Source organism: Rattus norvegicus, chromosome X, assembly GCF_036323735.1.
Source record: "Rattus norvegicus strain BN/NHsdMcwi chromosome X, GRCr8, whole genome shotgun sequence".
NCBI classification, from domain to species: Eukaryota; Metazoa; Chordata; class Mammalia; order Rodentia; family Muridae; genus Rattus; species Rattus norvegicus.
The window spans coordinates 156,349,627-156,375,607 of record NC_086039.1 but is presented as its reverse complement, the minus strand read 5'-3'; the positions used below and the strand labels follow the sequence as shown (position 1 = coordinate 156,375,607).

At 49.6% G+C, this 25,981-nt stretch overlaps 2 protein-coding genes across 20 annotated transcripts in view; both read right to left on the bottom strand.

Annotated features, from left to right (window-relative positions):
* Atp2b3 (ATPase plasma membrane Ca2+ transporting 3) overlaps positions 1 to 8,026 on the bottom strand; it is a 96,504-nt gene extending 88,478 nt beyond the window's left edge. For 4 of the 19 annotated variants that reach the window (XM_063279854.1, XM_008773620.4, XM_063279855.1 and 1 more), the window contains exon 1: positions 7,470 to 7,908. The gene's annotated coding sequence lies outside the window, so the exon portion shown is untranslated. 19 annotated transcript variants of the gene reach the window in all.
* A 6,784-nt stretch (positions 8,027 to 14,810) lies between these two features.
* Positions 14,811 to 25,981, bottom strand: part of Bgn (biglycan) — a 12,165-nt gene continuing 994 nt past the window's right edge. Inside the window, 7 exon segments of the mRNA NM_017087.1 lie at positions 14,811 to 16,206; positions 17,063 to 17,201; positions 17,344 to 17,437; positions 17,583 to 17,693; positions 18,288 to 18,501; positions 19,002 to 19,114; positions 19,409 to 19,660. Of these exon segments, the coding sequence (NP_058783.1) occupies positions 16,009 to 16,206; positions 17,063 to 17,201; positions 17,344 to 17,437; positions 17,583 to 17,693; positions 18,288 to 18,501; positions 19,002 to 19,114; positions 19,409 to 19,649 (1,110 nt within the window). The 5' untranslated portion in view covers positions 19,650 to 19,660 and the 3' untranslated portion in view covers positions 14,811 to 16,008.

Genomic DNA, 25,981 nt, shown 5'->3' with positions numbered 1-25,981 from the left:
TATTTAGTCAGGAAGCTCTATTTGTGCTTTTGTTGTCCAGGAACTCCAATGAAGCCATAGAATATGTCAATGGGGTTTGTTTTGGGGGTAAGATGAGAGATTCAATACAAACTCTTTAAGGAACAAATAACTTGATAAAGGAAATGGGGAGTGGTGGCTAGCAACCTGACTGAGAGCACACATTGCTTTCTTACCTCATATTCCTGAAATTAACTTCTTTTGCATGAAATGAGGTTTAGTAATGACAGCTCAAGGGCCAAATCCAGCAAAATATGCTTTTGAATAAAGTTTTATTAGCACATTGTCATACCTGTTCATTTTCATATGGTCTGTGTCTGTTTGTGTTTCCCATAAAGAGTGTGGCAGGTGTGATAGAGAACATGTATTCTGCACACTAGAATATATTTACTATCTGACAGTTTACGAAAGTGACTCCTGGATTAGAGACTTTAACATTTTGCTGGGTATGGGGTCACATACTTGTAATTCCAGCTATTGGAGAGGCTGAGGTCAAAAGGACTGTAAGTTCAAGAGAACTGTAAGTTCAAGGCCAGTCTGGGCAATAAATTTAAAACTCTAAATCAAAATGGATAGGGAGGCATGGGGGTGTGGCTCAGTGGGGACATGCCCAAGGCCCTGGCATCAATCCCTAGTACAGAAATAAAATGTTTTAATTATCTTGAACGTAACTACAAATGAGGAGTGGGGTGAATAAACCTAGAATTGATAGCTCTTAGAATTTTGTAAAGAAATCATGTAATGGGACTGGAGAGATGGCTCAGTGGTTAAAATCACTGGATGCTCTTTGCTGCTCTTACAGAGGACCTGGGTCTAGTTACCAGCACTCATATGGAACCTTAACAACCATTTGGGACTCAAATTCCAGGGGATTTGACACCCTCTCCTGGCTTCCTGTGGCACCAGGCACAGACATACAGGCAAAACACATACACATAAAATTTTAAAATGTTAAATAAAAGAAGAGATTCTATAACCCTAGATTCCATGTGAGGCATCAGAAAAGTGTTCATCTTATGAGTGGTCAAAAATCGAGACAAAGAACCAAGAGGTTATAATGTTTTGCCATAAATATATCATACTATTATTTCCCTTATATGAATTAATTCTCTTAAGTAAAACATATAAAAAATTGAAAACCCCAATAAATAAAAGTTAAGACCAGGTAATTTACTAAAACCAAAATAGATCCAATTTAGAAACATGTAGAAAATGTTCACCTTTAATGGCAATTAGCTGAAGATAAAGAAGAGTAGGTGTTATCTGACCTAGATACTTATGGAATACCTAAAGCTGGCAAGGTTATAGAGAGTGAGCCCTTCTGGCACATTCAGAAGCCCTTCTGGAGAGCTACTTGGCAGGCTGCACTGTTGTCTGGGTCCTCTCCTCAGGACAGGGTGAATGTTCTGCCCCAAGATGCTCAGCAGAGTCTCATGCAAAAGAGGGAAACAAATCCTGCTGCCTAGAGTTCTAAAAATAGCCAAATAATTAAGTGAATTACAATCTCTTGAGAGAATACTATTCAACCATTAAAAATTGTAATTACTGCCCTGATACATCAGTGGGCCTGATAAATAATTGTCAGATGAATGAGTGATCATTTGCAGTTTCTTTGTGGCACAGTTCAAGTAGACATTTTTTTTGTGGTAAGTACTTTAACAAATTAAACTGTGTCCATTTTGGAAAAAAGTTAATTTAAGAAGGGATTATATTAATAAAGAAAATGCTTATGTGAAGTAAAAAATAGATCACACAATTGAGCCCGTGGGTTAATTACAGTAATGTGAAAAATAAATAGGTTATGTAGAGAAAAGAGAGCAGAAATAAGTCCAATAGAATGGAAAACTGGCTTGTACTTTGGTGATACAATAGGGTGGAGAGGAGCTACCTACATCATATTTTATTCTGTGTTTTTTTAATAGTACAAAAATAAAGATTGTGTCTGTGTAAAGCATTTATTTTTTTTTAATAAGAAGAACACAAATGTAAAAAAAAAACCAAAAACAAAACAGTTGGGCTGTGGTGGCCCATGCCTTTAATCCCAGAACACGGGAGGCAGAGGCAGGCAGGTCACTGAATTCAAGGCGAGTCTGGTCTACAGAGCAAATTATAGGACAGCCACAGGTACACAGAGAAATCCTGTCATGAAAAACAAACAAAACGATATGAGAAACCCTAGAGAATACCTTACTTATTTATACAGTGCTTCCTGGGCCTCTCAGCTATGGCCTCCCATTCTTAACATAGTACCCTTCTGCTCAGACTTGGTGGGCTTCATGCTCCTAAGTATGTAGGCACCTGAGCTGGCCCTTGGGAAGCATTGCTTTGGTACTAATGGACTTTCCAAGGCATGGATGGACTAACTTGGAGTGTCCATCTGCTTCCATTACTCCCTTTCAAGGAGTCGGGAGAGGGTGGCAGGGACTTTGAGTGGCATCTTGTTGAGGATGCTGGAACAAGTTTTCCAGTCCCATGTGGCTCCTGTGAAGTGGAGACTAAGTCTGAATTGCTTAGCCAGGCTGGGCAGGGTAGGGTCAAAGTTGGAGGCTGAGCCCTGAGAGATGCAGCCTGGCTTCACAGCCTCCAAGCTGCTGGATGCAGCCAGCTGGGTGCTTCAGTGGCAGCGGATTCTTTGATGAACACAGTGAAGTACATTTGCTATGTGAGGGTGGGAAGCACTTTAGCTTCCTCTCTGCTCTCATAGAACCAGACACAGGGCACAATGATTATGGAGCAGAATCCCCAAGGACTATCACACCAATAAGATGTGGCCCCTAGCATGGCTGGCCACATCTCAACAATGGAACACATTCATTCCTAGAGGCAAACCACTCAAACCCATCCTGAAATCTAGTGTTCTCAGCTGTTAAGCCCTCCAATCAGACTAGCTAATCAAAGAACATTTCCTCAAATGCTCATGAGTGCCCAGAACTCCCTGAGGGCTTCATTTCTGGCAGGTTTTCTCAGAGAACCTGAGCCTTTCTTTTGAAACTAGTGTCTGAATACCACAGGGAAGCACAGTACAGATGGCTTTAAGACCCATGTCAGATTTGCATCCACACTGAGATGGTACCACAAGACAGCAATGGGAACATTTATACCTCCTTAGCCAATAGGGAAGCTAGCAGCCAGTCCAAGGACTTGTAACACATTCAGTGCAAGCAAAGAAGGGAATTTATAATTTCATTTTAATTAAATTGCTACTTGTGGCTAATAGCTGGCATATCAGATAGTGTTAGTTTAGAAAGTGTCTCAAGACTGGGTTTCATGAAAGAACTCATTTCAAGGAATAGTTACCCATTTCCTGGGAGAACCAAAAACAGAAGGTTCTATATCCCTTTGAAAAAGGCACACTTCAGGCTGGAGAGATCGTTCAGTGCTTAAGGGCACCTATTGCTCTTGCATGGGGACCTGGTTTGGTTCTCAGCACCCACATGGTGGTTTGCAACCGCCTGTAACTGTAGGTCTTGGGAATGTGATGCTGCCCTCTGACTTCCATAGACTCCTGCATGCATATAGTGTGCACTCACACACACACACACACACACACACACACACACACACACACACAGAGGCATACACACTTGCACATAAAATAAGAAATAAATATTTAAAAAGAGAAGGGGAAATAGCAAACTTTGAGGTAAATGATATTATCCCCTTTTTGCACATCTTTGATTTGGGCACAAGTCGTTGGAAACCTTTTGTGCTTCAAGAGTCTGTCTGAACCATGTATCTCTGCTTCATTTTTGCCATCTACTCAGCCGTGTGACCTTGGACTTGTCCTCCCTCAACCCCGGCACAGTGTCAGATGCCCAAATTCCTCTACACCTGAGAACCTCCTTTTTTCTGCCCTGGTGATGTGTGCTTCATACCTTTCTCCTCAGGCTTCTTTCAGGCCTGCTGCCAGCACCGCCCACCCAACAGAAGGTGTCCTGGCAGGGGAGTGCTATCCAGCTGGGCACTGTTGGCCTGACTTACACTGGTCTAGTCATGGCAGGGAGGAGGGCAACAGTGAGAAGCTGGGAAATGACAGGGGACAATGAGGGACCATCTGTACATTGCAGGTCCCCATTTGCCATGGCCAGTCTGGGGTATAGCTAGGGCTCACTCTGGAGTCAGAAAGGGCACTGAGAGGCTTCAGGGGGACCTCAGTGCCACAGTCCAGGTCCCTGTCATTTATTTGCTTTTCTTTAGAGGTGCCCCTGGAGGTATCACATAGATAATTTACTGAAAGGGAATCATTCTCCATGTGCTTGGATGGCTAGAAATCACCTTTTATCCATTTCTCAGTGGGAACATAGGGTGAAGACATCAATATCTCAGCTCCTGAGCTGGGAAATGTTCCTAAGTATCTATCTATAGCTTTACCTGAGAAGGGTTCCCCAGACAGTCAGTTCAAACACTCAGTGCTCCCTTCTGTAAAGTTCAACACATACTTCTAGAGAAATCAGAAGAAACTTCTAGGGACACCATAACAGGTGCCTTTGTGACAGACCAGTCCTGGTTTTGTCATCCTCTGGCTTGTTGGCTTTGAGCAAGTTACCTAACTTCTCTGAGCCTCAGTCTGATATTTGTCAAATGTAGATAATAACAGCACCTGCTTTATCCAGCTATTATTTCAGTGAAGGGCAGGACAAGAGATGTCTGTGTAGCACTCAGAACACTATCTGAGTGGGCACTGTTGGTGACTCTCATTGTTAGTGTTATCATTGTTGACATTTGATGTGCTAGTAACCTAGGATGGAGATAGCAACTGTTACTGAATCACACAATCCACCAGCTTAAGATCAGAAGGGAGTACCAACTTTCACTGAGAGGTTGGGGGAGCAGGGCAAATGGCTGGAGAAGTTGGACATGGTTGCATTAGCTCTAAGTGTTCAGCCAAGGTCATCTCAGAGCAGCCATGTTCAGAGGGGCTCTGGCAGCTCATTATAACCTCCTTTGGCTGCCTCTCTGGCTGGCTGGGCCCAACTGGAATATAGAGTGTGCAGTGATCCACAGGCTGGCCTCTTCTGCTCACTGACTCGTTTGCCTTGCTCACTCGCTGGCTAGCTTTTCAGGTCTTCTGTTCTGAATGATTCAACCCAGCATCTCCAGCTAGGGATCTTGAAATGTCAGTGCAGGACCTGCAAGGTGCACCCTGCCCCCAGATTTGGATAACGAAAGGGACTCAGTCAAGGTCACAGAAACCATCAGGCATAGAGCTGGCACCACAGTCTGGAGCTCCTGTCATTAGAGACCAAGATGGGTTGTCTGCCACAGGCTACTTGTGCCCCTGGTTGCCCTCAGGGGCTCATGGTGGCATTCTCTCTGCTGAGGCTGGCACTCTTTCAAGCATGCTTCTAGCTTTGGGGGCTTCCTTCCCCAAGGACTGGCTCTTCTTCTGGCTCTGTGCAGAACCCCCTCCCACACCCACCCTGCTCCCATCTGCCTGCCTCACCTCCTCTGCACCAGAGCATGGCTGCCCTCCACTCAAACCACCTGGCAGGACTGGGATTGGACCAGGTAGAGCTGAGCAAGACTGCTTATGCCCTTGGTCCTCTCCTGCCTTGAGGCTAGTGGCAGTCAATCGATGCCCCAGGACCACAAGTGCCCAGTTCCTTCCGACTGACCAGCTGTCTGTTCTGGTGCAGACTTGAGGGGTCAGCTTCACCCTTAGCTCTTCTGCTAGGCCTAATCTAGGTCCCAGTAGAATTTGGCAGCCTCTTGAACCATTCCTCCAACTGCCCCTTTGCAAGCCAGGAAGCCTTAGTTTCCTTGTCTATGAAGGGTGGTAGCAGTGGGTATAAACATATCGGTTCTTGAATATGATTGATGGAAGGCTCCACCAGGGGGTTCCTTAGAATCATGTTTGGATGTAGGAGATGCTCAGGAAGGTGGATTCTATGATATAATTCATACAATACCCCGCATATTTCTATTGGCGCACCCAAAGCTATCTGCTCAAACAAAACAGAACAAACAAACAAACAAAAAACCAACGGGATCTCCATCCATGCCTTCAGTGTACTGCCAAGTCTCCTCACCTCCTGGGGCCTCAATGATCCTGTCTGATAAATGGGGACAGAGATCAAGGTTTTGCATCTTGTTAGTGAGTCTGCAGATTCAGCAGAATCAAGGTCATGCACGGATGTGCCACACAGAAACTAAGTGCCCACCCTGTCAGGCTTCTTCCAGGCACCAGGGAAGTCCATGCAGGTTAAAAACCAAACCCTTGCTTTAATTGGTCAATAATCAGGATGGAGCAAGGGCAAAGATCCAGAACCCAGAGCTATGGGCGAGGGCGGCAGGTGGCATGTGCCAGGCTGGTGCCAAACTCCTTGTAGAGAGCTAGGGGGGACGGGTGGGGACTTGATCTTGTAGCATGCCAGGACCCACTTTAGGCCAGAAACCCAAGGCCCCATCTGTGAAAGAAGTAGTAGCCTCACTCAGGCTTTGTCCTTGGAGGGGCAAACATTTAGTGAGGAGGGGGAGATCCTGGCTCTGCCTATGTTGCAGCAGAAGAGTGACAGAGGGGTACTTGCATATTTCCCTATCCTTCCTGGGCCCCTGGTCAGAGCTCCCAGTCTATGAGTCCTTGCCTATTTGTCCTGCCCAGGTGAGGCATCAGGACCCTGACCCCTGACCCTGCCTTCTGCCCCTCCTCCGTTGGCTGAGTCACCAAGCCTCATAGTGGCTCACAGAACGCTAGGGAGACCAAGTTATAGAGAGGAGTGGGTCTTCCTGGGCTCCAGAGATACCGCCAGTGGTTCCACATCCTAGAATAGCAGAGCTGAAGCCTTCAAACCCAAGAATATTGAGGCTTCCCACCACTGAAACCCTCTGGCCAAGGTCACACAGGTGAAGAGGAGAGGGCAGCTGTTGGCAGAGATGAAGGACTTGTTCAAGTGTGGCTCTGCCACTTGCCAGTGGCACTGTCCATGTCAGCGTCAGGGTCGGCTGGGTAGCTATGTGGGCGTGCAGGGGACAGTGTAGGAACATGTGAGGAGGAGGAGGATACAGTGCGAGGAGGCGGGGGAGGGGGTACCTCGAAGCCCTGGGAAGGTGTGTGCGCAGAGGTTAGACTCTCAGCCCAGGCCTGGCGCCCCTGGCATGCCTGCCAGGAGCCCCAGCCCGCAGCCTGCAACCCGCAGCCCGCAGCCCCCAGCGGCCTTGTTCCCTAGACACAGATGCGCGTGCGCGCGGGATGCGGGGTGCACGGTGCGGGTGAGGGTACAGTGCGGGTGCGGGGCGCTACCCGCCAGTTCTGAGGCCCCAGGGTGACGCGCACCCATAGTGCTGCAAGGACATACAGGCCAGGCCTGTAGGGAGCAGGTGCCTTGGGCGGGATCCTGCGTACCCCCCACCTGCCGCCGCGCCACCTGCTGGGCCGCTCTCTCGCCCCCCCCCCCGCCTGCTCGCGCGCCCACCCCTTCCGCGCCCGCCTGTGCGCCCAGGGCACCACTTACCCCGGCATGGGCACAGCCGCCACCGCGGCCTCTGCTGTAGCTTTCGCTGTTGCTGCAGGAGAGCTCCCTGCGAGCAACGATCCGCTCCAAGGACGGAAAGGCCCGGGCACTGGGCGGCCTGGCCAGCAGTGCGGAGCAGGACCCTCCGCGGCAGGCGAGGGCTGTGGCCGAGTGCTCCCCACGCTCCGCACCGGCGGCGGCGGGCGACGCTGCGCGCTCGACTCCAGCCGCAGCTCTGAGCGCGGAGGGAGGGAGGAAGGGGTGGGGGAGGGAGGGAGCTGGTGGTGGTGGTGGTGGTGGTGGTGGTGGTGGTGGTGGTGGTGGTGGTGGTGGTGGTGGTGGTGGTGGTGGTGGTGGTGATGGTGGTGGTGGTGGTGGTGGTGGTGGAGGAGGAGGGAGAAGAGGGAGGAGGAGGTGGTGGTGGTGGTGGTGGTGGTGGTGGTGGAGGAGGAGGAGGAGGAGGAGGAGGAGGAGGAGGAGGAGGAGGAGGAGGAGGAGGAGCAGCAGCAGCGAATAGAGGGGCAGTGCACTGGCAAACAGGCTCTGGGGACAAGGTGCTCCTGAGCCTTGCGCCCGGTGTGCGCCCTTCTGTCCCCAGGATGCAAGAGAATGCCAGCACTTCCTAGCCTGGCATGGCCCTCCAAGGACACTGGCAGAGTAGTGGTGGGCGTGGTTGGAAAGTGGGGGCTGAGAAGCTGGTGCAGAGAGAAAGCCCCCGCCCCGGAAAGTGACTGGGGCAGCAGGTTGCCATATTTCTAAAGACCCTCTCTACCCTTGGGGATTGGAGCTGATTTGTAGCATGGGGTCTCTGGGCTTTTGGTGGGTTCTGTGGCTGGTAGTTATCTGAAATTGCCTGGTAAGCACTGGGAGTGCAGGCATCCAAATACATTTCCCCAGAGGGAAGCTGGAGTTTATAACAGATTTTCACTCTCTGATCCCTAAAGGTTATCAAGTGAACATTTTTTTCAGGACAAAGTGGGCAATGCTACTCAAAAGTGGACATCCAGAGACAGGTACAGGGGATACCCTAGAGCAGACACTGACATGTACCTACCAGCCTGCATGCGTGAGCAGCCACTGTGTGTGCCCTTGGACCACCAGAGGGGAGCTGCACGGGCCACTGTACTTTTCCCAGCTTCTGGAACAGCAGAAGCTCTGACCCCAGATCCTACCTTGCTTTGGGTCTGCGAATAGAAGTAGGGGCTGAACCTCTGAGAAGGCTATGGGCCAAACCTATGAAGGGTCACTTCACCAGCTAGAGCTACTGGAGAGAGGGGATGGAGAAACCTGAACACACAGGGCACCAAGGGAACCTATGCACCTGGCTCAGTGGGGTGATGTGGATACCATGGTGTCTACTGAAAAGAAGTGTCTGGCAGACAGTGACTGCTCAGATAGTTGGGATAGGGGATATGGAGACACCATTAACTGGGGATGACATAATATGGCCCTGGGGTTCAGAGAAGGCATTTTTTTGAGGAACTGCTGCTATGTAAGACATCTATCTAAAGCACAAGATGGCACTGCCATGGTCTCAGCCAGGGCCAGAGGTCACATTCCTATAGCCAGTCCCTCTCCCCAGAAGCAGCTAGTTCTGTGGAAAGGCCAGTGAGATCTGGGGTCCTAGAGATCCAGGGGTGATACCAGCACTTCTCAGCACAGGCAGAGTGCTTACACACTCATACACACACACTCATAAGCCACCCATACTAACCCAACATGAACACTCACACATTCACACCACTTCACACTCAGTCAATATGAGCACTCATTCACACCCACCCCATACTCACCATGCATATTGACACGCTCACCTGCACTCAGCCAATGTTCATTTATGTGCTCACCTACACACTCCCCAACATCTATACTCATTCATTCACACATATACTCACCAAAATGCACTCGTGTGCTTACTTACCCCAACTCACACTCACCGGACATACACTTACTGACATTCAGCCATGCCCTAGCTCACCCAACATGCATGTTCATGTACTTGCCCCTACCCCACACTCATCCAACATATACACTCACTCCCTCACACCTACCCACAGTTCTTATTCAACATACACACTCATTCATGCTCATCCATAGTTACCAACATGTACACTCACACACTCATCCCATCCCACACTCATCTGACATGTACATTCAAGTGCTCATCCACACCCAATTACCCAATATGCATATTTATAAGCTCACAGCACCGCACATTCATCCAATACACATCCTCACATGTTCACCTATATATCCTTATGCTCACCCAACACACACACATGTTCACTCACAACTCCACACACTCATTAAGCACCACTCACATGTTCACCCATACCTACAATCACACATTCATGTATCACACAGAGTCACATGCTCATGTACACTCACAGAAGGTCACTTACACATATTTTCTTACATTCAAATAAGCTGGCCTGCATACATTCACCCACACACTTATGATTTGCAAAGTTGTATAATGTCACACACACAGAGAGTCCCCCCATCACACACAAGTATTCATCCACACATGAGCACTTGGACATTTACTTTCCACACCCATGCTTACTCACTGTCCCTCACACTCCTGTCCATATATGTGTACTCTCACATGACACCGCCCCCCCCATATACCCTTTCTTTCTGTTCCAACAGAAGTGGCTTTCCCTGGGTACTGGCTATCCTCCAGGTGAGAGCACCACAACCCCCCAGCACAGTGTCGTTTGCTGTAGGTCTGCTAGAGGCTCCATGCTTGAAATTAGCATCTGGTTCTTCAGAGACTGGGTACACTTTCAGAGCCCCATGGTACACTCCATGACTTCTACTGCCTAGAATCAGGAATTAAAATTGGAACCAGCCCAACTTATCAGACTAGGTCCCCTTCATGGCTTGAAGGCCCTGGCTCCAGAATAAGAAAAGGGAGTAACAGGTTCCTGGTTGCTTTTGCTAGAATGTTTTTCCTTACACCAAGGCCTGTCCCAGTTTCCTAAACTGGGAATCTTTAAGGAGCCAGATCCAGAGATGCCCATGATGGGAACAGCCACTAGGCTGATTCTCTGCTCCCTTCCTGTCCCCTTTCCTCTTTTTCTCTTGGTCCTACCCTTAAGCACACTGTCTGGACCAGCTACTGCAGGATCGAGTCTTGGTCCTTTCCTATGTTGTTCATCACTACTCTTGGGCAATGTCAAAAAAGAGTCACCTTAGCCTAAGAAACTTGTAGGAAGCAGCCAGCTGGCCACTCTCCAGCTGGCCATTATATGCCCAGCCCCTCTCGTTTTCCTGAGTCTTCAGTTCACTCTCTGTCACTACCACCAGGCACCCCCTCTCTGTGGACATTCTGGCTGACCACCTTGCTTCCATTGGCCTCTAGGTTATGCTCCTTGCCTGTTCAATTTCCCTTCTACCACTTAGTGTGGTTGTTAAAGCCTCCTCTGGGGTGGCAGTTTGTTGGTGGGGCCCAGATTCCTGCTCCCTGTGGTGGACCCTGTTTTATCCCCACTTTTATCTCTAATCTTTCACAGTTACCCCTGCCCCCAGGCTTCAAGGTCAATATCTACCCAAAAGTCTAGAGCAGGTTGACAGCAACCCAAGGAACTATCCTGGTTGATTCTCACAGCTGGAACAGGCTTTATTTGAAAACAGGGTTTTTGCAGATGTAACATGTAAATGGAGGATGGTGAGCTGAGCAGATGATCTCTGGTGTTTCATGCAGACCCTATGTGCAATGAGAGTGCCCTTCTAAGACAGAGGCAGAGAGAAATTTTCCATGCACATAGAGCCAGAGATCATGAATAACACAGGCTCAGTGAAGTAGACACCAAACAAGAAGCAGCAGGGGTCACCAGGAGCTACAAGAGGTAATATATGTCTTCCTAGATCTCATGAAGAAGTACCTCCCTGTCACAATAACTACTGAACAACAGAAGAAAAAATACAGTTTTCTTTTAGCCATCTGTGATTATTTGTCAAAGAGGTCCCAGGATAACCATATAAACCTCAACTTAGTCACCAAGGAGAGTCACCTTTCAACTGATTGTCAACTGCATACCTACAACCTACTGAAGCCTGCTTCGCTTCAGTAGATTCCATACTTAGAACTTCTGGAAAACCATAAACCGTGGTCAGCTATGTTTTGGTGTGTCTGTGTGTTGCATACCCTCTTCCCTAGTCACCTCTTGTGCAGTGGGCACTGGCAACTTTCAGCACCAGGCTACCTTGGATTCTTTGGGTTCCCAAGGTACGTGTGTCCTCAGAAACCAAGGGGAACAAAGGTTCAACTCCATTATGTTCAAATAGAATCTTTACCTCTTGGTCTCTGTTTTCCTGAGAGAGCCCAGAGTGCATAGAAGAGCCAGGGGCCCATGGGGAGAGCCTGGAGTCCACGCTCTCAGAGCAGCCCTGCTGCTCCTATTCCCAGGCCTTTTCCTTCCTTCCCTCAGTCTCTCAAGGAGGGATTTTCTCCCCCCAGGGCCCCTGTTCCCATCTAGGCCCTGGTCTAGCATACCTGGCCAATTGCCCCTTCTACAAGATCTGACTTGTTTAAACCTAAGCAGTTGATTTGGCTTAGGCTCCAGCTGAGACCCAGTGAATGCAGAAGGCAGCTGACCTGTAGTAAGTGCTCAGAAAAATCCCTTTTCCAAGCCCCATGCCTCTCAGAGGTAAGTCCTTGGCAGCTACCCTGTTTATAAAACAGTTGTTTCCAATGACACATCACTATGCATCTGTGCATGTACTTCTATGCACTCATATTCATGTATACATATGTGTCAATGTTGTGTCATAAGTGTGTGCTTTCATAAGTTCCTATGCACATTATGTATATAAGCTTCTGTCTTCACGCACAGGCTTGTATGTGCCTATAACCTTATGTATATATATTTGTGTGTGTTAATTTGTGTTTGTATGCATATGTGTTGCTCTTTGTGCTTGTGGGCTCATATATGTTTGCACATATTCATGCATGTTCATGCCCAAACTTGTGTGTGTATCTGTGTATTTTTGTCTCAGTGTGTTCATGTGTTCACATGTGAATGTTCACCAGTCTAATGGCTGCCTGGCTGGCCTCTGCTTTGAGCCCCATATGAACATTCCCACTGTCTGTGGGAGTGCTAGTGCTCACAGCTCTTTCCCCCTTACCACAGCTTATTTCCTGCTCAGCACATCAGGCTGCTTTGGTGCCATGACCCTGCACTGTACTCTTCCTTTCATTCCTCATTCAGTCTATCCCAAAGTCCAGGTACAAGCAAATGTTGGACTGGAACTTGTCCTCTGTGCTGTACAGAATCACCACCATGGGGCTTTCTATGGCCAAAGTCAGTGCCCAGGATATAACCCTATCTTTCGACCCAATGAAAATGACAGTAGGTGACTACTGTCACTACTACTTTTAATGTAACTGTGGGCTTTTTAGAGAGCAAGTCTCATGTAACTAAGGTCATTCTTGAACCCCTGATTCTCTTGCCTCTACCTCCCAAGTGCTAGGATTAGAATGTGCAACTCCACTCCTGGTTTCACTGTTATTTTTTTGAGTTCATCATTCTTAATAATTTGAAATGTACTCAATAGTAAAGTGAGACTGAAGAATTTAAATATATGTGAAGATTTATTTATTTATATGCATATGTGTGAGTGCCCAGGCATGCAAACCTGGTGTCCACACAAGAAGGTATTTAGTGCCTAGAAGAGGAGATTTGGATCCCTTGGTTGTGAGCTGCTCAATGTGGGTGCTGAAAACCACACTTGGACCCTCTGCAAGAGCAGCAAATGTTCATAATTGCTGAGCCACCTCTCCAGTCACAAGGCAGAGGAATTTATCCCTGTAGCCAAGACCAAATGCTCTGAAGATGGAGTCCACCTTTAACTATGACCTACCAGTCTCATGGGCTCCTGCCTGGGGCTTTACAGCTTTTGGTCTAGATAGTGTGGGACTGTCTGTGGAATAGTTTCTCTGAATTTGACACCTATTTACCATGTCCCCTTAGCTGGTGGTGGTTGTACTGCCCTACAGGGTACCTGATATGTCTGTAGAGGATAGTCTTGTAAACTTTTCTGAAATGAGAGACAGCTGAATTGGGGGAAAAAAGGTAAATGGCCAGGGAACAAGACAGGAAGGGAAGGCAAATGCAGAGGGACTATATGGAGGACCTGTTGAAGTGAATCCTGCCCCCCAGAGCACCCCTACCCATCTTTCTATTCCCACCAGGGCTCCTTGCTGCTTGCCCCTCCTTCCCACCAGCATGGGGACCAAATTGAGGCCCTGACTCCTGACTTTTGGCCAGTGCCCTTGCCCTGTGTCTGCCGAGCTCAGCAGAGATTGCCAGGCTGTGGAGCACATGCCCCAGAATAGTGCTATGATGCTGCTGTGTGACATTCTATCGCCGGGCCATAATACCAAGTGGCGCCTCCTACCACCAAAAGGAGAAACCTGGGGACACTGGTTGCCCTGGTTGCCAGGCCAGGAGGTTATAGTCATGTGTGAGAAACCACAAGCTTGTCTCTGGGTGCCCCCCTTCTGGACTGTCACTCACACTGGCCTTGGTACTCTATTTTTTTTTTGCTGCCTGGCTGTTGCTGTATAGGGAAGCTCTAGTTCCAATGACCTGAGCAGAGGGGCTTAGCCTCAGCCTACTTCAGTCCTCTAGGGGTCTGTTACTTTCCAGGGCAGCTTGTGTCCTCAGTAGGCATGTTTCCATGGACCCAAACAGGAGTCTCCCTCCAGATTTAGCTGCAACTTGCTCTCAGCTCTCAGTGATCTGTGTAGTAGTGGTGGGAAGGCAAGCCAGGTCGACCCAAGTAGCTGTACTAGCCCAATATACTGCCTAAAGCCAAGGGCTCCACCCCTCTGCTCTTTTTCTATTGTTAGCACAGGTACTAGTCATAGCTCAGACTACAACCATGTTTTTTCTTCTAATTCCATCTAGACAGGCAGACAGAATTCTCTCTGCTGGGATATTAAAGCTTCCATCCTGAAGGGAGTGGGACCTGTTGGTATCCCATAGCCAGCAGGTCCTTGACAAATGGTCCACTCTGGGAGGACAGATGACACCTTAGGTGTGGCCTGCTTTTTGGGTCCAGCTTAAGAACAGTGGAGGCAATGGAAGGACCAAGAAAGGAGGGGAAAGCAGATAGGGCCTTGGCCTTATGTCTGGTCATCTGGGATGTGTTTTTATAGTTTCAGACCTGAGGGGGAGAAGGACTTCTTCTGAGGGCAATGGCAACAATGAAGAGGAAGCATAAGGATGGAAACTGGGCACGGAAAGGAAGAGCCTTTGAGGTGGCCTAAGGAAGCCCTCTGCTCTCCTCTTGATGCCCAGTGATGTCCCAAAGAAGTGGCACACAGAGTCATATTGCACAGTGTTTCTTTAATTGAGAGACAACTGACCTCATAAGCAGCACTCCCTCCTGCTGGGTACAACTGACCACCACCTCCTGCCACAGCAGGGACCCAGGGGTGAGGGAGGGGACCTAGCCATCTTGGGGAGAGGGCAGGGGCCAATGCAAACTGGTTCGGGGTGGGGGCCTCTGGTGGCCTGCTGAGCCTCTCCAGGGGCTAGGAAGCTTCCTGATCCTCATCTTGATAACAGAGTATGGACCCTTTCCTGGACAATATGGATAGGATTCTGGGCCTCCAGCTTCCAGCTTCCTCCAGGGATGGGAGATCAAGTGCCAGGTAGGGCAGTCAGGAAAATAGTTTCCCTATATTTGTTTGTGCAGGGACTGGCCAGAGACCTGTGAAACAGAAAGCAGCCTGGAGAAGATGGTGTGTGTGTGTGTGTGTGTGTGTGTGTGTGTGTGTGTGTGTGTGTGTGTGTGTTTGTGTGTTTGTGTGTGTGTGTGTGTGTGTGTGAGAGAGAGAGAGAGAGAGAGAGAGAGAGAGAGAGAGAGAGAGAGGCAGATATAAAGACAGAGAGACAGAAACAGAAATAGAGACAGACAGAGATATAGGCAAAGAAATACAGAAAGAGACAAAGACAGAAAGATATGAACCAGGTCCAGAGATGGCAGGGACAGATCTATAACCCCAGAAGGAAGAAAAGTGCCAGGAAGCATAACAGAGTTGGAGAGAGGGAAGGATCCAGGAGTTAGTAGAGCCAGGTGGCGGCTTGGATGGACAGGTAGTGAACTTGTTGAAGAGAGATCACCAGAGGATAAGGGCAGCAGGCAGAGCCCAGGAGAGCTAGAAGTCAGACATGGGTAAGGAAGAGGAGGAATACATGCCCGGATGGAACAGTAACTGTGGCCATGTGCTCTGTCCATTCTTCCCACAAACATCTGAGTTTCAGGATGAGCAAGAAAAAAGATTTATAGGGAGTCTCTGAGTGGACATGGTGGGTGAGTGTTAAATCTCAAAGGCTGAGGGGAATGGGAGAGGCCAGGCCATGTGCATATGTGCATGCTTAGGAGCCAGAGGAAGCTGTGGTGGGCAGTGAGTTAATATTGGGGAACAAAGGTGTTGCTTCTTTGCTTCCCCTTCCCCTGTGGAACAACTGGCTATGTTCCTCAGAGACTCTCACCAAGGCCACCATGGTGGCTACCACTGCTTCTACTTCTTATAATTTCCAAATTGGATGGCCAGGCGGTCAGTGACGCAGCGGAAGGTGGCAGGCTGCACTTCCCAGTAGGGCACAGGGTTGTTGAAGAGGCTGATGCCATTATAGTAGGCCCTCTTGACTCCAAAGCCCATGGGGCAGAAATCGTTGATGCCCACCTTGGTGATGTTGTTGGAGTGCAGATAGACAACCTGGAGGCAGAGGGAATGTGTCTGAGGCTTTCATTTAGGGATCAGTACCACAGAGCACCCATCTTAATCTGTCCCAGCCTGGGTGGGTGCTGTAAGTTGTAGGCAAGATGGAGGGTAGACATAAGAAAGGTCAGGCCTACCTCCACATTGGATCCCACCAATCACTTCTTAGTGTTATTTGATAGTCACTCTTTGAGGGTCAACTGGTGATTCTTCTCAGGGTTGAGAGGGGGACATACTAGAGTATGTAAGTGGGTGTAAGCTCTGATTAGGGCACTGGTGTTTGGCTGGATCCAGACCAGGATGAAGGGCTCAGGTGAAGTGTCTAAGAGAGTGGTGAGTTGGGATGGGTGGGGTGGGGGCTGTGTTTGGTAGAATGAGGCTGTAAGAAGCAAACATTGATCCTGACCTGATATCTGGTGCCTTACGTTAGGAGCTCACTGGTGGTAGAAAGGTTACTGGCCACTAGAGGGTGCTCTCAGCCTGGTGTGGGCTGTGCTGCCCTAGAGGATGAATGTGCTTTCTACCATTATGAATTGAACTGAGATAAAAATTGAAGTTCAGAGTAAGGTTAGGAAAGGCCTAGTTTGCTCATGTGTTTGGAAGCTAAGTCAGGGAGTGAGACTGCCTTTCCCCAGACACCGTACAGATGGGAGTTAGTGCTGCCTCCATGTAAACACTGTTCCATTGAGGCCTGGATGAGGACCTGGGACCCAGAAGAGAATCTAGATCCTGTTCTGCTCTCTACCCTGGGCCCCTATACAAAGGGGGTCAAGGGATCCAGGCAGTTAAGAGGCTGGTGCAGAGAATGGGCCTTCTACAATACTCCTTCTAGTCTTGCAGACCCAGCTCTCACCTGGAGGAGTTTGAGATCTGGGAGGCCAGCAGGCACCCGGGACAGCTTGTTGTTGTCCAAGTGAAGTTCCCTCAGGGTAGGCAGAAAACTCAGGCTCCCATTCTCAATCATTCGGATCTGATTGTGTCCTAAGCCCAGCCTGGAGTTAAATTAATTAGAGGTCATCAGAGCCTGGGGGAGAGGAGGACTCTGGGACAGAGCGCAGGGACTTGGGTGGCACCCTATACCTGCCCCATTTGCTAATGGATCCCTGCAGCCCACAAGGGATGCCCCAGCCCCACCTGTACAGCTTGGAGTAGCGAAGTAGATCCTCCAACTCGATAGCCTGGATTTTGTTGTGGTCCAAGTGAAGTTCATTCAGGGTCTCAGGGAGATCTATCCAGAAGAGAGCATGCTGGGAGTTAAGTGCAGGGTCCGGGGCAGATGGAAGGCCCATTCTCTGCTCCAGGAAGAGAGCCCTGCTCAACTACACTGGGCAAACCCCAGAATGCTTTTGGAGGTTGTGTATTGACACTCCTACCTTTGGGGATGCCAGTGAGCTTGGCCTCTGAGATGCGCAGGTAGTTGAGCTTCAGGCCATCAAAGGCTCCGGGTTCAAAGCCACTGTTCTCCAGGGGATTCCCACCCATCTCTAGGAGAGAAGTCTTGTTAGCGCTGAAGCCAATCACCGTTAGAGCCTGTTCTTTTCTGGACTGGAGCTCTGCTGATTGCCAGCTCTTCCCACTTCCTTAGCAAGCAGATTATGAATTTGCCTAGCTAACTACAAATTCTAACTGTTCAGAATGACTAGCTCAAGATTTCCGGAACCATTCTTGGTATCTTGGAGCTGGGAAGCAAGAAGAAACTGTGGGGACCCAGAAATAAAGTCAGAGCTTCCAGAAAGTTATCCAACTCCTGCTGCTGTGGTGATCCACTGCCCTTCTACCTGCTCTCTCTCAGTCCAGACTTCCTGTGTCCTATACCTTCCTTTTACCCATATTGCTTCTTTTTCAGAAACATACTGGTCTTCTTTTAAACTATTTTTGAGACTCTTTCTTCAACTGAGCCTTTATAGCCACCACGGTGTATTTCTTCACGTCCCAAAACAAGCCTCTGGAACATTCTGAGGCATACAAGGCTTTTCCATGACTACATGGGACAGCCCAGGACCCAGCTGTCCTGGCTGGAAAAGATGTCCTCTACCTGCCTCCTTTATGCCTGATGTCAAGGTACAGAGTAGTCTCACCAATGCAGTTCATGTTCCGGAGCCCACTGAACACGCCCTTGGGCACTTTGCGGATACGGTTGTCATGGATTCGTAGCTCTACCAGGGAGCTGGGCAGGTTGGGAGGAATCTCCACCAGGTGGTTCTTGGAGATGTAGAGTTTCTGCAGCTTCCGCAGAGGGCTAAAGGCCTTCTCATGGATCTTGGAGATCTTATTGTTTACCAGGACCAGAGCCTACAGCAGGGCAGGCAACCAAGGTGAGCACCCAAGTTCCCAACCCCACCTCCCCTTTCCTCTGCCTCCTGAACTTGCTACTGATGGCACTTGAGACACGTCTCATGGAGATCAGTCTGTGTTGGTGAGTATAATGCAGGGCAAGGAGCTGAGGTTAGCTCCAAGGTGTCCTAGTAATGCCATCACTGCCTAGCTTACATTGCTAGGCAGTTTCTCTAAGAGCTACAATGGAATACACTCTTTCAGTGTTGCTTAGAGGAGTCAACAAAATGCAAAGCTTTCTGCCAAAAAATGGGCCTGATGGATTTTGTGTTGTACCCATACATATAATACATAGTTTTGGGCATTCCCATTACAGCCACCTCCAGACTTATCCCAGGATTCCATTGGTTCCTAGCCCCTCTTCCCAGTCCCATCTGTGAGTACCTCTCTTCCAAACCACAGGAACATCTAAGTCTGCCTAGCTTCTGAGAAAGGGCAGGAGGCAGGAGGAAGCTTACATAGAGGTGCTGGAGGCCTTTGAAGTCATCCTTGCGGAGTTCAGAGATGTCATTGTTCTGCAGGTCTAGCAGTGTGGTATCAGGTGAGATCTCCTTGGGCACAGTCTTCAGACCTGGGGGCCGGCAGCATCACCAGCATAAGTCTGGCTCATCCAGTCTGTTGTCACAGCTGGTGTAAAGGGGTGGGCACACACATACATATGGACACACACACAAAGACACTGGGACAAATGCAGGGACTCTGAGCACCCTCATACATCTATCTCATCCTGTAGTGACTCAACCTCCCCTCTCTTAGCATTCTAAACCCATCTCACAGGATAGCCCATGAGTCCCTTTTAGTAGGGGCTCCCAGGCAGGGCCTGTGCTTCTCTGTACACTCTCACCGTACCTGCCTAGTGACTCACCCAAGTCAGAGCACTGAACAACCCGCAGGTGGCAGTGGCAGCCAAAAGGACACATGGCACTGAAGGTAGGTGTGAGAGAGTCCAGGTCAGGGACACCTGAAGTGGTGTCTGAGCCTGAAGCCTCCTCATCATTCATCATGAGCAGCCCATCATCCAAGGTGAAGTCCCAGAAGCCCTTCTGCTCAAAGGGCAAGGCCTGGCTCAGAGCCAGCAGCAAGGTGAGTAGCCACAGGGGACGCATGGTCAATGTTCCTGGGAGCAAAAAGTGAGAAGAGCTGTAGGATAACACCAGCACCACCATCTGGACTCTTTCCGGCTGTCTTCAGTTTATCCTCCCAGCAGTAGTATCTGGGTGTTCTCCCCCCCCTGCCCCGTGTGTGTGTGTGTGTGTGTGTGTGTGTGTGTGTGTGTGTGTGTGTGACAGAGAGAGAGACAGAGACAGAGAGAGAGAGACAGAGACAGAGAGAGAGAGAGGAGGGAGAGAGGAGAGAGAGGGAGAGAGAGAGAAGGAGAGAGAGAGGGAGAGGGAGAGGGAGAGGGAGAGGGAGAGAGAGAGAGAGAGAGAGAGAGAGAGAGAGAGAGAGAGAGAATTTCCCCAACCCTCGCCAGGGATGGCTAGATGGCAGCAGAGAGAGGGCAGAGATATGAGTAAGAGGCACCAGTTAGGGTAGGAGTGCTGGCTGGCCAGGAGGGTGCCTCTTTCCATTCCCCTCCCCTTCCTGGAAGGACTTGGTTTCATCGGGCAGTGAAATGTCTTCGAAATTAGCTCAAGGCTGCCTCCCCCACACCACCATCATGAGTCAGCCAGAGCCCAGCTTCACTGCTGAGGTTGGGGGTCAGTGAGGCCAATTGGAAGCTGAGAGGAAGCGAAGCTATTGGCCTCACAGGCCACCCTTTCTGAGAGTGAGCCTGGAAGATTTGGATGCTATTAGTTTAACTGGGCAATGAGTGAATTACCCCCTTCACTGCCTTAGTCCCTCCACAGTGCCCATGTTGCTCTGAGAAGGACCAGAGGCCAAGACATGAAGTGGGAGGAGAGGGAGAGGAAGAGGGGGGAAGGGGGAGAGAAAGGGAGAGGGGGAGGGGAAAGGAGGGGGAAAGTAGATTCTTCAAAGCCGTAGCAGCATCAGCAAGGGTCCTGGGAATTAAGGGATCAACACTTCATATCTCTGTTCCTCTCATTCCCCAGGACTCAGGGTGCAGAACTTGGGGCTTCCATATCTACCTCTACTCTTTCTTTGTGCCCATGGACCTGGCATCCTGGAGAAGATCCCAAGGAAAGTAGACTGCTGCCAGAGAAACAGGGCAGGGTCGGGCTTGTCTGGAGGCCCCCTAGGCTGAGACAGTGTGATGGGGGTGGAGACTCTGCATTGCCTGAGCCTGCCCCAGCACCCACATCTCCTGTTTCTTTCTCCTGCATACAACCACCCAAGCAGGGTGTAGTCTGCAGGACAAGGCCAGAGCCCCTGCCTCTCTTAGCACTCCTCTTTGCCCAACTCCATGGCAAAGGCTCAGGTATTTTAGTCACTTACCTCATTTGCTAAATAGGGATTCCATGGTGGTCTTGCTAGCCTCCCAGGCTTGGATGTCTGGGCTGCCCTGGTGTAGGGGTGGATAGGAAGCCTAGCCTCCTGAAGACTCAAGGCACCCTCAGCTCAAAGAGTCCTCATATAGAGCCCATTTTGGTGGTGAAGTTGGGGTATTTGGGGCTCCATCTGGGATAAATAAGCCCTTCTGAACTCAAGTGCTAGAGGCAAAAGTGGAAGGAACTCAGCTGACAAGGGGGTTGGGCTGACTGCTTGCTGCTTTGAAATCCTCAGCACCAGCAAGTAGGGGTGTGTGTGTGTGTGTGTGTGTGTGTGTGTGTGTGTGTGTGTGTGTGTGTGTGTGTTGGCAGAAAAGGGAGGCTGGGACATCCTGGTTTGGTTAGACATAGGCATAAGCACTGCCCATCTAATGGCTGTTGCTGCTTAAAATGCCCTAGGTTTGTGGTAGGGGGCGAGCATCCACACATATAGACAGAAACCCAGTGGTTCTCATGGTCTTCCTTGGCTCTCATCTAATACTAGTGGACAGAAAGGCATACAACAGAGGTTAGAGCAGAGCTGCTTCCTGGAGAGAATAGAGCAGCCTTCCTCATCCCCAGAGGTCACACAGAAAAGTAGGGGACCCAGACAAAGGCTTTGCTCAATTTCTTTGATGATTCCTGAGGCCACAGGAAGTCCTCAGCTGAAGGAGTGTCCAGCCTCCCTCATTCCGAGTAGTCTCAAGAAGCCCACCCAAGCCTGGCCTAGGAAGTCATGTGATTCTGCCAGATCTTGTCTCCAGAGTACCTAGAAAGGCCAGTTCTCCCTCAGCCTGCAGCATCCAGGACAGGGTGGAGATCTTGTCCAGGGCACATGGACTAGAAGGCCTGAGAAGAGGAGCAGGAGCAACCCAGACCAGGCATAAAAGGTTGAAGGGAGGCCAGGAGCAAGATGGAATGGCAGAGAAAGAGTGAGGCACTGCCTCCAGCCCTTTGCACTGACCACCCTTCTGCCTGTCCCCGCTGCCAAAGCTGTTATCCTGCAGAAAGAAGAATCGGGTCTAGAATTTCTGCTCAGCTGAGTTATAGGATCCAAAGTCCACCCACAGGCCAGGGTCAGGAGAGATGACATGGATTGGGGATGTAGTTAGACAAAGGTGTGGAACCAACCCAGATACTTTGGAACACAGAGTAGCCTGGAGATCTCCACGGGACATCCTTTTCCTAGATGGGAATCTCTCCAGAAGCCTTGTGTGGCCCTCAGACACTCAGAACATGTTTTTCTGTGGGCACCACAGCCTTCTCAGATTAAAAGCCTCCTCCATCCAAAGAAAGGAGCTACAGGATCCTAGGTGGCCTTATGAGATTAGATTTGAGGGGACATGTTGTGGGGATGCACAAAGGGCTAGGAAAGCAATACAGGGGAGATCCCAGCCTGTTGTCAGTTCCAGCCAGGCTCAAGCTGGGGTAGGAGGCTCAAAGCCCATGTAGAGGCAGGGTAGAGTTTGACTGCTTTTTCAGGGCTCAAGGCTTGAAGGGTGGGGATCAGGCAGGTTTCCCAGTACAACGCTCATTTACACTTAGAAAACTGACACTAGACTCAGTACCCATACTCTGCAGGGAAGGCGGCACGCCAAATACAGAGCCCATTGAAGGGAATTACATCAAGTTAATAGCGTGCAGAAGGAAGGCTTTCTTGGTGTCTGCACCACCAGTAGCACTACTTTATGGATGAGAGAACTGAGGTCTACAAAGAGGAATTGATTTCTCCCACGCCCCTGTTTACAGAGTCCAGCTTTGGTCACTCTAGGTCTGAACATTCAGTCTTGCTGCTGGGCCATGGATGAGGGAGACTCTGGGTCTGTAGGTGAGTAATGCAGCAAGTCAGAGGGTGAAAAGAATCATCATGTGGGGTGTTAGTGACAGGGGGTGCTGTGGATAGTCTCACATGCCTCTCTTTTCAATTCTCTCAAACTGATCCCTCATCCCCATACACTGAGAAGGAAGGCAAAGTCGAAGTCGGGAAGAGACATTCTGTGGACAGACTCTGTGAGACTTATAAAAGTTCCTCCCATTCCACTTCCTCCAGCTACTGGCACTTCCAGGCCTCAGTTTACCTTTGTTGGATTCTTTGGCTATGTCCCTATGACCCATCAAAGTGAGATCTCAGCTTGCTGGGCACCAGTTCCTCAGAGCAAAGGAAAGAAGTGGTTATCGTGGTGAGCTGAGCTTGGTGACCACAGGTTGAACAAGGGAAAGGACTGGGCTTCCTGGAGTTTGTGCCACCACCCCAAATAGGGCTCTCCTTGTCTGCCCCTCTGAAAGCCAGTGTAGTTCTCCATGCAGGATAGCTCTGGGTACCAGCCAAGCAAGACGTGCTGGCAGTCTCTGAGAACATGGAAGGGTTGTGCCAGGCATTCAGGCCAGGCCAAGGGCGGCAGGGGCAAGGCTTGAGGTCTGGCAGCTTCTGGGAGCTTGCCTGCAGATGTGGGGCTGGGAGCTGCCAAGGTGCAGACACTGAGTGCAGTCTCAGTAGCCTCCTCCTAGGGCATTGGTCCCAGCTGAGCAACCCTACCTCAACTCTGATAAATGGAAGGTGCTGCCTTCTACCAAGTTGTGCTGGGCTCCTGAGACTGTGCAGGTGAGGAAATGCATCAGAGACAGGAGACATTAGGCACTGTTTTTCCTTTCTCTGATCACCAAAGGTAAGCTTGTACCTGGCCTGCTTCCTGCGCCTTCCAAGGTCATTTAGCTCAAGCCTAACACTTGAGTGTCAAATGGAGGGATGAGATATGTGCTTCCTTGTATGCCACAAGGTGAGAAGAATCCTAGTTGGCCAGGGTCAAATCTCACTACTTGTGGCTGTGGCACTGACAGAGTAGCTGGGCAGTCAGGTACAGCCATCCATCGGAATTGGGGGTGGGCTTTACCTGAATGTGTGTCAGAGGTGCGTGGGATATATAGAGGTGCTGGGTGTATCAAGGGAGAGTCTTCTATCCCTTGTTTCTTGCTCTACTGAGAATCGTCTGGAAAGGAGCCAGACAGTGGATAACCCTGATCAGTTGGAAGTACTAGGTTTCCTAGTTCTCTTGCAACTGACCCATATGCCTGTCCATTTCCTCCCACTTACCAACAAAGTGTACGCTCCTATTCACCATGTGCTGGAATTTCCAAAGAACAGGAGGATGTTGTTACTTCTCAGTGATGGGAAAGGAGACGCAAGTGATTTTTTTTTTAACCTACACCATTCCTAGCAACCATGACACTGTTAACATTGATAGATATCTAGTAGGTTCGGAGAATTTGTCCCAAACTCTTGCCCATAGCCTCACAGTGAGGTAAAATCAGGTTGTGATGTCATTGCATCTATCTGTCTACCTGCTAATCCCAAGCCTCACTTCTGGAGAAAGAATAGCAAGGCAACAGGTTCCAGACCCCAAAGAGCCCCCTTTCGTCCACGTCTTGGGGTTCTATAACTCTCTCCCCAACACCAGGTTCTGTACTGCTAGCCAGGAACTTTGGCTAGAGCGGGATTCAGCCTTATGCATTCAGCTGGGAAAGGCCAAGATCATCTTCATCTTCAGTCTTCCAGGATCATTTATTCACACTGTCCCTATTCCTTGGTGTGAGTGAGGTCCTGTGCTGGGGTGTCTCTCTACAATCAACTGGCCTCCCTACAATGGAGAAAGCCTGCTTCCAGAACTGTTGGGATGTGAGGGCCATACTAGAAAATGGGTGGGGTATTTGAGAGCAAGGATAAAGGAGGAAGAGCAAGAGGGAGTCGTGGTGGGTGTGGAGGTAATGGGGCAGATAAGCAAGGAAGCTAAGAGACTCCAGTATGTGCAGTATCAGAGGCTCTTGGTATTTTGGCCTCATTGGGGAGGCATGCCGAGAATCCTGTGGGATCAAGGACAACTGATTTCTGGGACAGACTTATGGTATTATGTTTCTACAGGGAGAGAAAGTGAGAGACCATGGTGGGTGAGCCCAGGCAAAAGGGAGATTGGAATGGAGTCTACTCCCCATTCCATCCCAAAACAGGGCAACGAAGAATCAAGTCCTCTGGAGAGGATCCCAGTGCAAATTGTCAAATATAGCCTCATTACAAATCTCTCTTCAGAGGATTTAATACTGTGCTGGAGGGCTATAAATATTGCTGAGAAAAGCTCTTTCTTATCTCTACAGCATCCCTTTCCCTTCTATTTCACCATGTTGCCAATCCCCCGACAGCCTAGGGCTTTAGTGGAACTGAGAAAAGATTTGGGTCAGTGGAAGCAAGTTACTTAACGTGATGGTCACTGGCTGGCACACTCATCTGGGCTTCTAAACTAGCTGGTTCAGATTCACTTTGCATGTAGTAGGACCTTGGCCCTTGTTCTGGGTAAGAAAGAGAAGCACCTTTGGGGTGGAGAGAGAGTCAGTGTAGGAGTGGGCCAGAGAGGCCCAGCTGCCACACCCATGTGGCCCGCTGGCTATGGAGCCCTCTCTACTGCCTGGATCAGAGTCTCCTCATTCTGCATTGCCTTTGTGACTTAAAGGCAGACCCACATCCTTCTATCACTATATCTGCATAACCTGTACTCAAAGGCTTACCCCCCTTTAGCCTTCAGCAGCAATACACAGTCATGTTCTACACAAACCAACCCTGCCCACCCACAAGCTCTCCTAGGGTATAGGTGGCACAGGCAACTGATTGCATGTCCAGATGCCAGTCCTTGGGACTCTTGCTGGCAGGGTAGATGATGCTGGCAGAGGCAATTCCAGTTGTTACAAGGCAGAAGACTGGCAGAGAGGCAACAGCTCATAAACATGAAATTGGAGTCACCGAGGTGCTATGCTTTTGGCCTAATGAAGATTTCCTCTGCCTGTCCCACCTACAGCTCCACCTTTCAGGGTCCTGGACCTCTTACTCTAGGCAAATGGAAGCCTGGTCCCATCCATAGGGTAGTGACAAGGTACTCCAGTCTCCCAACCTTCCCCAGACTTGGTGAACGCCCAGTTGATTCTGTTTCTCTTGCTTCTTCTTCTGAATTCCTTGACAGACCCCT